This window comes from Pteronotus mesoamericanus, unplaced genomic scaffold (assembly GCF_021234165.1).
Source record: "Pteronotus mesoamericanus isolate MK-2021 breed Mesoamerican mustached bat unplaced genomic scaffold, CSHL_Meso_final contig_221, whole genome shotgun sequence".
Taxonomy (NCBI): Eukaryota; Metazoa; Chordata; class Mammalia; order Chiroptera; family Mormoopidae; genus Pteronotus; species Pteronotus mesoamericanus.
In genome coordinates this window covers 18,123,877-18,136,023 of record NW_026555092.1, presented here as the reverse complement: position 1 = coordinate 18,136,023, position 12,147 = coordinate 18,123,877, and the positions used below count along the sequence as shown (strand labels likewise).

At 44.2% G+C, this 12,147-nt stretch overlaps 1 protein-coding gene across 2 annotated transcripts in view; it reads right to left on the bottom strand.

Annotated features, from left to right (window-relative positions):
• ST3GAL3 (ST3 beta-galactoside alpha-2,3-sialyltransferase 3) overlaps positions 1-12,147 on the bottom strand; it is a 185,515-nt gene that overhangs the window by 87,622 nt on the left and 85,746 nt on the right. For both annotated transcript variants that reach the window (XM_054572097.1, XM_054572098.1), the window contains one exon: positions 3,426-3,468. In XM_054572097.1, the coding sequence (XP_054428072.1) occupies positions 3,426-3,468 (43 nt within the window). The remainder of the gene's footprint in view (positions 1-3,425; positions 3,469-12,147) is intronic.

The window sequence follows — 12,147 nt, the reverse complement described above, 5'->3', positions numbered from 1 at the left end:
GTTGTGAAGAATAAGTAACACAGAAAGTACCTAGTGTGGCATTAGGCATACAATACATGCTCAATAAACCCTTTCCCCTTGTAGCCACAGGGAATTTGGCAGGTTGTTCTAGAAATAGTCAACTATGCCTTAGGGGATAATTTGGATTGCCTCATGTATATAGTCCAGTTTTCACAAGCCTTTTGGGGGTTAAAAGTTGTTGGTTTCAGCTTTCATATCTTCATAACTCACATGCAATTTTTAATGAAATTAGACTGAGCATTAACATCCCCATGTTCGCAAATGTACATATGGCGACTATAAAACACTACAGTGTCACATCAGACAAGAGGTTACCTGGAGCACAGAGCACCACCCACACCCAGCTGAAACAGATGAAACCTCCATTTAGTTAAATTACCTCCCAGAAGGCTGACATCAGCTCAGGAAACACACACCTGGACACTAGGGTCTGGCTCCTTCATGACTCCAGATGGCTCTTCTCTCTGCTGGACTAACGGGCACATTCCTGGCTCGTGGTGTCACATTTCTCTTCACTACTGAGACTGGGATGTCCTTAGGGTTCTGTCTGGAATGCCCTGCTTCCAGCTAATGACAGGGCTAACCTCAACTCTTCCTTTGATTCTTTGATCAAATGTTACTTTCTCAACGAGGCCTATACTGACTACCCCATTTAAATTTGCAATCCCTTCTCCAGCATTCCTTTGTCCTGCTCTGTTTCCTTCCATAGCATTTACTATCTTCCAAGATACTGAGAACAAATCCTACTTATTACACTTTTTGTTTACTGACTGTCTTGTTCACTGATATATCCTCAGAGCATGGAATACTGCTTGATACATAGTAGTTGCTCAAGAAATTGGTTGAATGAACAAGGACGTGCTTACCTTGATGTTGGGGCAGCAGCCTGTAGCCCTGAGCCTTTCCCCAGGTCCCCTGACTTTGAACAGAAAACTCCTTTCAGAGAACCCTGAGCCTCCCCAGGGACCAGATTTGAACCTCCTGGGGGTATCACTGAATTGGGCTTTACCTGAGTGCACCGGGCAGCCTGAGTGCCCACGCCCAAGGGATTACAAGATTAATTCTTATGCAGCCCATGGCCAGCAATACCCAACGGACCAGCCTCAAGTCTTGCTCCCTCCCTCAGCTACATCTTTGTCAGTTTTCTCATCCTCAAGTCACCCTCTGCTCCTTCTTGGCCCAATCTCCCACTTCTCTCCCTGCTGCACCACACGCTAAGTTTCCACTGCGTTCTCTGAAGCTTTGCTCCTATACATCCTCAGTTTCTTCAGTAAATGTTTCTTCTACCTTATGCTTTCATAGAAACCTTGGTCTCCCTGAAAACACCATATTCTCTATTGCCCTGTGCAATGGAGGCTGCTCCTTCTTCTATACCCCATGCACCTGAGGATCCCTTGTATCTTCTTTGTATTCCTTTTATGCTTCCAAGCCACCTTTTTTCAAAACAAAACAAAAACTTGTTCATTGCACATGCTATCTAGAAACACTATCTCCTACACTTCTTCACTGTTCTCATGTACTCTGTCTCTATTCACTAAAATTTTAGCTAACAAGACATCCTTTCCAATCAAACTTAGAAGGCTGTCCACATGGCCTAGAATTTTTGGTTTTATCCACATTACAAATCATATGGTGCTCAAGAAATATTTACTAAATGAGTAAGTGAAAAAAATGAAATTTGGGGCATGGAGCAAGTGGCGAGCTTTTGGGGGTTATATCCTTCCCAGTTTCCCAGACACTGGTAAGGGCACAGGGCATGTTGAATTTCATCCTTGGGAGACTATTATTATTCGCACTTTAAAACTGAGTCTTAGCAGTTATATAACTCACTCAAGATTATGGCTAGTAAGATGTGGAACTGGGCTTTAAAAATTCATGTCTGACTTCACAGCTCATGTTTCTAACCTCCAAAGACCACGACCTGCCCCCACCCAAACAACAGAGCTTGCAGTTAAAAGACAAGGTTTTGAACAAATCCCATTCCCCAGGGTGTTAACATGTAGCTGACATCTCTCAACTAGCTTGGTATAGATAGCAGACTGTTCTTCCCTCATGGCTGCCTCCATCATGTATGAAAGCTGGAAGAATTACAACTCCTGAACTCATAGTATGAGGCAACAGAAACAGGAAGCCAGATGCCAGGAAAAGGGGCCAGATGCCAGACACTTCAGTGGGAAAGCCAAGGAGCCCCAGATTTGATGTCTTCTATATAAGTGCGGCCATCACCACCAGGAGAAGCTGTGGTCCAGGCCTTATGCAAGAGAAGAAAAGGAGACCCAATCTGACCTTTCATGTATGTCTTATATGGGACAGGGGTCATGGTATACACAGATGAATAACAAAAGAAAAAAAGCCACAGCCAGTTTTGCAACCATTTAGCGCATATTGACCACGTGAGAGGTCCTGTGCAGGGTGTGAACACACAGAGTGGATGGAGCCTCATCTCAAGGCTTCCTGATTTGGACATCCATCTACCATCCATCCATCCATCCTGCAGCCAGGTGTTCAGTGGTTACTGAGCAGGTAACAAACACATGCCAGTGCTGTCTAGGTGCTAGGAAGATCAAGAAGGCAAGAACAGGGAAGGATTCTGGAAGGATTAGATACCATTTACGTGAAAGCCAATTAATCATTTCAGTTAAATCCTTATGACAACACTGTGAGGCAGGTATGTTGTTATCCTCCTAGTACAGAAGAAACGGAGACTTTGAGTGACTAAGTAGCTTGTCCCAAATCACAAGGAGGGTAAATGGCAATCTGGGATTTGAACGAAGCTTTGCCTGGCTCTGAGCCTGTGCTCTTAATAAATTAATAATCATCACACAGCTAATTATAGTACAAGGAGATAATTGGTGACAGAGGTAGGAAATTCACAGGAAGCATAGAAGAAAAGATAGTTTTGTGTAAAACGGGGTAGTCTTTGAGTTTCCTAGTGGAGGAGCAAGGAAAGGAAATTTCAGGCACAGATTAACGAACATATGCAAAAGTCCTGGGAAGCAGAGGGCTTACCTGCAGGACAGTGATGGGGGAAGACTGGCGCCTGGTCACGGAAGGCTCTGCAGGCCAGGCCGCAGGGCCTCTCTGAGGGGCCGCTGCCTCCCGCTGCAACTCAACCGTCCACTATCCTGGAGCAGAAGCCCTCCCAGGGGCTTCCTTGTCCCTCAAACTCCTTGCAGTGGGTCCTTCTCCAACGAGCTCCTGTGCCAGCCAAGTCTAAGGCCTTATGTGTGAACCCACAATCCCATCCTCTCCAGGCCACTGCAGGCTGCTGACAGACTGAGGACAGAGGCCCAGGGAACCCCCCAACAACCACACGGATGATGACAGCTGAGCCTTCAAGGTTGGAAGCCAGCTCTCACAGACTTCTCTACCACAGAGTCAAGGCATTTTCTCATTCTACTCACAGTTTAGAGTCCAGCTTCAGGAGGAAGCCCAATCGATCATACTCTGAAAAAGAAAAGAAAGCAGAAAATGTCACTGAAGGTCATCCACGGCTCACACTAGCAGATTGCATTCCCCAGACCTAGACCATCGGGACAGACCACTGCCTCAAAGAACAGATCCAAATACAGAAGCCAGAACTAAATTTAAGTCACAAAATGTACTGACCATCTGTTTTGTAAAGGACCAGGTTCAAGCCAGGTATTTACCAGGACATCTAGGCCAACCAGTCCTATGCTGGTTTGTAACTGCCTTCCTGCTTAAATGTGGTACTTGAAAATAAAGTTTAGTAAACCACAAAACTGGACACCTGGAAAAGAGGGTCAGATGTGATCTCTGCTCCCTCTAAGCTCTAAGAACAATTTTTGCTCACTCAGCCACGTTAACTGGGGTGAAGATGTGGCAGCCAAGGTGTCCCCAAATCCATGGCGAGAATCCTCTTCATGACAATCACAATTTATATATCTGATTACATAAGGAATAGGAAATTTAACGTGAAATCTAAAATTGAATTGATAAGATGTTTACACCAAATGATAAATCATTAATATTTTATGTTCTTTATATTTTGCCTTATTCTAAAATGAAGTCAAAGCAGTTTTTTAAAAAAAAACTGTATGAAGTGCAAGATTTTAAAAAGAAGACACTTGGAGTCCAAAAAGTAAATAAGCATAGAAAAAAATAATAAAATGCAGCCAGGATAAAAATACCAAAGGCAGATGTCCAAAGGTCCTCTGTGCTTGCTGGAGGAGGATTAAAGATCTGTCCCCAAGATTTCTCAGAGTTAAAACTAAATGCAAAGCACCGGTATAAATGGTTTACAGCGTCTATGAGTAATCCAGGAGAATCACAGCTATTCCTGATACGAAGACTTGAGGGAAGTTTCCTTAGTGTCCCCAAAAATATTTGCCAAAAAAAACTGACAGGACATGTCATAGGGCTGTTTCTTATCACTGTGTTCAATGATTGCAGAGTGTGTGCATGTTCAGAATGGCTTCACCAAAATAAGGTGCTCTACAAATGCAGCTCTCGGATGGCCTGACTTAATCTGAGGATAAACCAGAATACTAAGACCAAAGAGCCACAAGGAAAAGGCTAGGCAGCAGGCTTTTGAGGAACTCAGCCTTCAGTGAACAATGAATGACCAAGAACTGGAAGTTATACCTAGCCACAGGTACCTCCCCAGAGTCATTCTGAAAGCCCAATGAAAGCCTGACTTGTATGCTTTCATAAGTAGCTAAGCTGCGGTGAGTGAATAATTCCTCTTCTTAAAACTGAAGATGCCGACTAGGACACCTAACTCAACAGAAGGCTTGCTGCCCAAGAGAACGCACTTGGGCAAGTGAAAGCCTTTCCTCAAAATAATTGTGGTTTTGCTCTAACTTAAGTAAATGGATGAGAGGCTCTGGTTAATAATACAAGGAACTTATGAAAACCAATATGAAAAACAAACAAAAAAAAGGTTTCAATTGAAAAAATAAAAAACATTTGCAAAACTCAAAGTTTAACACTCTTTCATCAGTCCTATTGTAGCAATCCATGAGAAAGAAAAGCCCATTAACTTGCCAAATACCTGTCGTTTTCCCCTGAGGTAGCCGTCACCTTGGGGCAACTATCCTGCTATTGCTCCTCAGACCTGAGCTACGCCACTTTGAACACCTTGGACATAGGGTGAATCCACAGTTTCGTAGATTCTTTCCAGAGAGGCCAGAAAATGCTTTGTTCCTGCTGCAAACTCAAAAGTCAGGGGTGAAGGAAGAACGCAGATAAATGAGGGAAGTGGGAGAATGTAATGCCCTCCCACAGCAGCTCACACCATTTATTCTGGTTGCATTAAAAACAAGTTGTTGAAATGTCTTTTTTAACTACGCACTTTCTGTGCAGTAATCATTATTATATCTGTGGTTTATTTTCCAATGGCATCTTAAGTTTTGTTCTGCACAAACATATACATACCCTAATTGCATATTAAACATGTAAGAACACTTTGCATTTCTAAAGAAATTATGTCCCTTCCATGGCTCCCTTGGTCTGTTTTCTCTCTTTTGTTCAGACACGTGAATATCAGAAATATTTCACTTTATTCTTCAAGAAAAGGTAACTGTGTGGCTCAATGATGACAAATGGCAGCTGACAGTGGACACGGAGCCCAGAGGGAATGGCACCACCTGGAAACTGCTGCCCTGTTGAGAGAGGCAGCATCCAGCAGCTCCAGCTGACAGCAAGCTCCGCCAGGTAGCGATGTGGGCCAAGCAACGCCACATCTTCTGATTTTTTCAAAGCCAAGAATCTGGATCTCTTAAGGTAAAATCTCTCCATTTGTAAGTACTGGCAATGGATGCAAGGAAAGTTTAAAGACTATGAGGCTCAAACACCCTATGTCCATGGGCAGGATGCAGCTGGTGGGCTAACAATTGGTAAACGCTGTCCTGGGCTGGCAGCTCGCGAGGGCTGGGAGCATTTCTGTTTTGAGGCTGCACACAGTAGATGGTCAATAAATATCTGTTGACTGTCATGAGGATTATTTGGTCACGATGTTCATAAAAACAAATAAAATTAGTCTACCCAAGCGCTACAAAGTAAATGTCGGCTTTCAGATACTAAAGTTAGGTGTTAGACTAAGATGCAAATTTTCAAAGGAAATATATGAACACCTATTATAATGTCCTAAGGTTATGAGAGATTAAGGGAGAGAGAATTTGAAGAATTTCTTTGGAGAGCGCAGTATTATGAACTCCATCTCCCTTAAAGGGCAGATGGGTAGGAAGTACTTGCTTGTCACTTAAGCTTGGTGAGGAAAGCTCGACCTAACCATTAAAGAACAGGGAGACAGTGGACTGCCAGCTGCCTGACTTCTGCCTGACAAGTGTAAAGGACATGAGACAGGCTGGCTGCGAAGAAGTGAGCTGCATTGGAACTGGCCTGCACTCCCAGAATTTGCTGTAGAAAAGGATGCATGAATGAGCTAGCAATGTTTTTTAGGTCCTTTGCGGAAGATCTGCCCAGTGGGTTGAAAGGTCTTCAGCGACAGTAGCAGGGGCAGACACTGGGAGTCCCAGGGGCTGTGGACGGAGTGAGTGACAAGGCTTTGGTGAGTGAGTGTATTACCCACATCAGGGTAACTGCAGAGAAGTCCCCAGTTGGAGGGGGTCTCCAAAGAGCCTACAAGAACACCCCACGAGTGTCAGTGCAGAGAGTGCCAGCACTCTCTTAGGTCTTCTATGCTCACCGTCTCCTTCCCCCCTCTCCCAATTCTAAAGAGGTCAGAAACAGCAGCCAGCAATGGGGAAGGAGTGGCAGGAGAAAGACAAGCAGGTTACATCCCTTTCCCTGGGTCAGGCACCACTGCTGGTACTGAGCCCTAATGCAAGGAGGAGAAGTCACTGTAACTTTGAATGGATTGAAAGCTATGACTATTACATAAAGCTGGACACTAATTTTGGAATTGGTGGCTCAATGTGACCATGAGATTTTTATTACCTCAGAGGTATCAAAAATTCTCTGGACTTCCCACACTGAAAAGAGTTTGAAGGGACAGAGGGAGACAAATGAAGGTGTCTGTGCTTACCCACCAATGTTTCCATGTTCAGTGTAGCAGTCGCACTTAGGCAAATAGGGCAATTTAAGGTTCACATAACCGAAGTGGGGGAAGGGCCAGGGCGCAGAGAGGGCTTCAGGGACGACCCAAAGGGACTGGAATGCCATCAGGCCTCTCTCCGCCGGCTTTACCCTCCCCCAACTAGTTCCCTTCCTAAGTCAGGAAACACAGAGCCAGCAACTTTCAGGCGTACACCTTCAGCTTCGCCACGGAGAAGGGAAGGAGACTCCCATCTCTCTGTTCCCAGTGGCAAAGCTCCCTGGGGAGGGGTAGGAGAGGTCTAGCCTACATACACTCCTAACACCAGTTCAGCACAGTGACTGAGAAGATGGGATCCGTAAAAAAATTATGCTTCCACATGACACACATGATTAGAAGGAGCATTTGCCAGAAGAATGTGCTGCTCTGAACAAAGGCATCTCAGGAACAGAAGGAAGTCTCTGGAGAACCAGAGCTAGCTAAATCTCCCAGGTATAATAGGTATAGCCACTGTTAAATTAATTGGTCCATGGACATTTTTCCTCTCATCCCCATTCCACTTTCTTCTTTGACCAATCTCCTTTTTAAATATTTCTCACAATGCCTTCAGGACCCCCTGAACCAACCACCTGGCTCCCCTCCCTCTATACCTCCTGGCAGACCTGAAGCCTGGCTCTGCCCTGCAAGAGCTCGCCTTCCCCCAGCTCTCCAGGAAGGCTGCTGTTTCTTTCAAATGCCAAGTGCCTGTGGGTAGTGAGGAGGGCGTGCTTCTGATGCTATAGTTCACTGAGCTTCCTGGATCTGTGGGTTTACAGTTTTAACCAAATTTGAATTTCATGGAGGGTATTATTTCTTCAATTTTTTTTGTCTTATCCTTTCTTTTGCAGGCTCCTATTAGATGTATATTAAGCTGCTTGAAGTCTCACCACTCACTGATGCTCTGATCATTTTTTTCCAGTAATTTTTCACTCTGTATTTCAATTTGGGTAATTTCTATTGACATATTGTCCAGTTCGCCACTCTTTTCTTCTGCAGTATTTAATTTGCTGTTTATCCATTCAGTATATTTTTCATCTCACTTATATTTTCATCTCTAGGATTTTTTTAAAAAATCTTACATGTCTTTCCTTAGTATTCTCATACTTTATCCTACCTTCTTGAAGATATGAAATATGATGTAATGTCTTTGTCTACTAATTATATCATTAGTGTTCTCCCTAGACCTGTTTCTATTGATTGTTTTTTTCTTCTCATTATGGGTTGTATTTTCATGCTTCTCTGAATTGTCTGGTTATTCTTGATTAGATGTCAGCCATGTGGATTTTACTTGTTGCATGCAGGATATTTCTCCATTCCTTAAGTATTTACGAAGTGCAATTAAATTACTTGGAAACTGTTTGATCCTTTCAAGGCTTGCTTTTAAGCTTTGTAGCGCTGGGGTTAGAGGCAAAAGTGAACTGTAGTGTAGGATTAATTTTGCACGATTACTAATTTTGCCCACTACTAAGGCAATAATACCCTTCTGGGTATGCTATGTTATTATGATGTTATGATTGTTTTCCCCTAATTCCCAGCTCTGTGAGAGCTGCTGTGGGGATTATTCTGCCTGTTCCTTCCCAGTGGTTCTTTGCCCTGCTTCCAGTTGTTTCCGCACACAGATGCGCTGACCAGCTGAGCCCGAGGGGATCTTCAACAGATCTCCAGAGCTTGTGTCTGTGCAGCATTCTCCTCTCTGGTACTCTGCCTGTGGGTTCTGGCTGCTTTGGTCTCCTTAAATTCTCAACTCTTGTTTCCTCTTAAGAAGACTCTCTTCGGTTCCATCAGGGTTCTCCTTCCCTGTGCTGTAGTCTGGAAACTGTCCAGGCCGTTAGTTTGGGCAATTATAGAGCTAACCCCATTTGTTTCCCTTCTTTCAGGGATCCATGTCTGGTGCCACCTATTTTTCAATGTCTGAAAAAACCTTTTTCATATATTTTATCTGCTTTTAGTTGTTCCTCCTTTTTTTAAAAAATTTTTTTCCTTATCCAGGCTAGACTTCAAGTTGTTCAACTATTCAGTTTAGCTTGATTTGATGATCTTTCCATTGCACCCAAACTAAATCTCTCATTCCTGCCCAACTCTCTGTCCTGAGCTCCAGACTTACATATCCAACCCCCTCCTGGGCATTCTCATGTCCTACAGACACCTAAAACTCAGGCTGCCCCACACAGAGTTCATTTTCACCACACTCACACATGCAAAACCTGGTTCTTCTCCAGTATTCCCTACCTTACAGATGGTACCATTTTTCATCAGCTGCCCAAGCTTGAAACCTGAGAGGGTTCCTTGATTCCTGCTTCTTTCTGAACTGCCATGTCCTTTTAATTTCATCTTCTCAAAGAATTTCAAATGCACTTTTTTCCATTTCTATTATCTTTCACTTCCTACCTGGATTACAGTATCAGCTTCCTACCACATCTCCCTGTCTCCTGTCCTGTCTCTTACAGATTCTCCACGGTGTAATCAGAGCTGTCTTTTTATAGGATAAAGATGGTTATGTCACAACTCTGCTTCAAGCCTTTGATGGCCTCTATTGTCCTTAGAATGAATCCCAGTCTCCTGGTTTACAAGGTCCTTCAAGATATGGCTGTAGCAGTCATTCCAAGTTCACCTTTTGAGCCCCTGCATTGCCCCTACCCTGCCCCTGCCATACTCTGTGCTCCCACCAGAATGAACTATTTTCCTTTACTTCAAAGTATCTTTACCCACCTTCAGGCCTTTGTACATGATTTTCCCTTCACTTATGACATTATTCCCACCCCTTTCGCATGGGTTATACCCTATACATTGCTCCTGAATGACCCATAGTCACCTCAACACTCAAAATGCTGCAAATCGGACTTAACTTCACCCTGTCCCCCAGCCGTTTTTTGTTTTCTTTCGTTTGGTTGGTAGTACTGTTATCATTCAGTTCTCCAAGAATTTTTTTGGTGCACCCTGTCTCACTTCTAAATACAGATCCTCCTCCCTATACCACGGTCACCATTTTTGCTAGTTTTCACTGTTACTCAGAAAATGCAGCTATGTCTTCGTATCTCTACCTGTCTCCCCAGCCTCACCTTCGGCCACTCCTCTCTAGGCAGAATTTATGGCTGACAGCTGTTGCAGACATTTCCATCATCTTTAAAACCCTCACTCACCTTGCTGACTTGGTAAACACCCAGTCATCCCCAGGATATATTATAGCTGTCACCAAAGCTAACTCTAACAGTTATTTTTGTAGTGCCACAAGGACCTTCACGATTGGACTCTGCCCCCCTCTCCACTTCTATTTTGTACCGCTATCTCCCCTGAACTCTCTGTGTGGGCCATTCTGGCCTTCTTTCATTTCCATGAATAAACCATGAGCTCTCTCAACATAAAACTTTTTCTCAGAAACAGATTTTTTTCTACCTGAAAGGTGTCCGTACTCTTGATGTGGTTAATTCCTGCTCACCCTTTAGGCCCTAGTTAAAACATGTCCTTTTAGAAGAGCATTCCTTGTCCCTGCTGTCTGGACTGTGCCCCCTCTTACACGTTCCTTTAACGTGTACTTACTTGCTCTCACAGCCCTTAAATTCCAGTTTGGAATTACACGTTTATCAGAGTATTTGACTCGTGTGTCTCCTCCATGGGGCCAGAAGTTCTCTTAAGGCACCAGCACTAACACTGTGCTTGCCATGCTGAAAGAATGGTGAATGAGTGACGCTTTCTCTGAGTTAAGCTGCAGGCCTAAGTGCCCCCTTATCTGTGCTCATTACCAAACATACAGAACTTAATGCATTTCTGCCATTAGTTGCTCATGAGTCTGTTGTGTGCATCTGTTGATTTTCCCCCTCTTTTTAGAAATAAGCCCCTTAAATTTCTTTCAAGGAACTACTTTTCTATCATTGCTGGCAAGTAGTGAGACTCTCCATGGGTTGTGTCTATCCAAAGCATAAATACTTGGCAAAAGCTGGGTTGTTAGACTCTTTTTTTCCCCTTAAGCTAAGTGACACTAGGGAGAAAAACAGTGCTGAAGAGATGGACACTCTGCTGGCATCTGGATTCCCGGCGCTGCCCTTCATGTCCTTTCTGTAGGCCAGCTGTGTGGCTTTCAATTTGATTCTGTGTGTACCCATGTCCTTCCAGTAAATTCCTTTTTCTTTTGAGTTAGCCAGGGTCAGTTCCTGGTGCTTGCAATTAAACAATCCCAACTATATATGTTATGTTTCTATGGCACCTGATTAGGGTCTGACCCAGAGTGGGTGTTCCATAAATGTGCTGAATAAATGGAAGAATATACAGAGTAACCAAATGACCAAGGGGGCCGAATAAGTATTTAGTCCTGGATTCTTTGCCTTCCTCCACCCTTTATGGCGGGGGGCTGGGGGGGGGGAGGCAATGTCAGCAGTGGCAACAATGCTGGCAGCAGTTGCTGCCTCTCCTAGTCACTAGCCTGACCGCCTTGTATCTAGTGCTTCCCTTGCTCTGGCCATTCCTGGCTCCCAGCACATCGCCCTGATTACATTGCAGTCGCCTGCCTATGGGGAGCCTAACCTGGCTCACTCTTCCCTCATTTCAGTTTCTAGCTTTTACTTTGGGGATTCCCTTTTGATGACTCCACATTTTCCCAAAGTAATTCCCTCCCATCATGTATAAAAGCCTAAAGTTGAACCTTATCTACCAAGACTTCCTGAGGCTCCTCAGTAACCAGTGACCACCCCATCTCCAACCCAGGCAGGGATCTTAGCGGACAAGCACTCTACTCTCACATTCATAAGCTGTTACCAAATATGCTACGTGCTCATAAACAGTCCCTCACAGAGTCCCCATGTAGCAGGAAAGCTCACGTATAATCTTTAGGAAGTGTAAACTAGAACTAAAAGCGATCAGGAAGGCACAGGCACAGCGTTCTGAGTGTGCAGGTGCAGAGCGTCTCCCTCTCGGGTTTAGGCAAGGTTGCAGATCCCACGGCATCTCACTGTATACAGCTGTGTTCTTCAAGTGGCGTGTGAATTCAGCTTATACAGTGGAAATGTTATTTTGAGTGTACCAACTCTCAGGGACAATTCACCTCTGGAGAAGCTGGCAGTAAAGCCTGGGAGTCC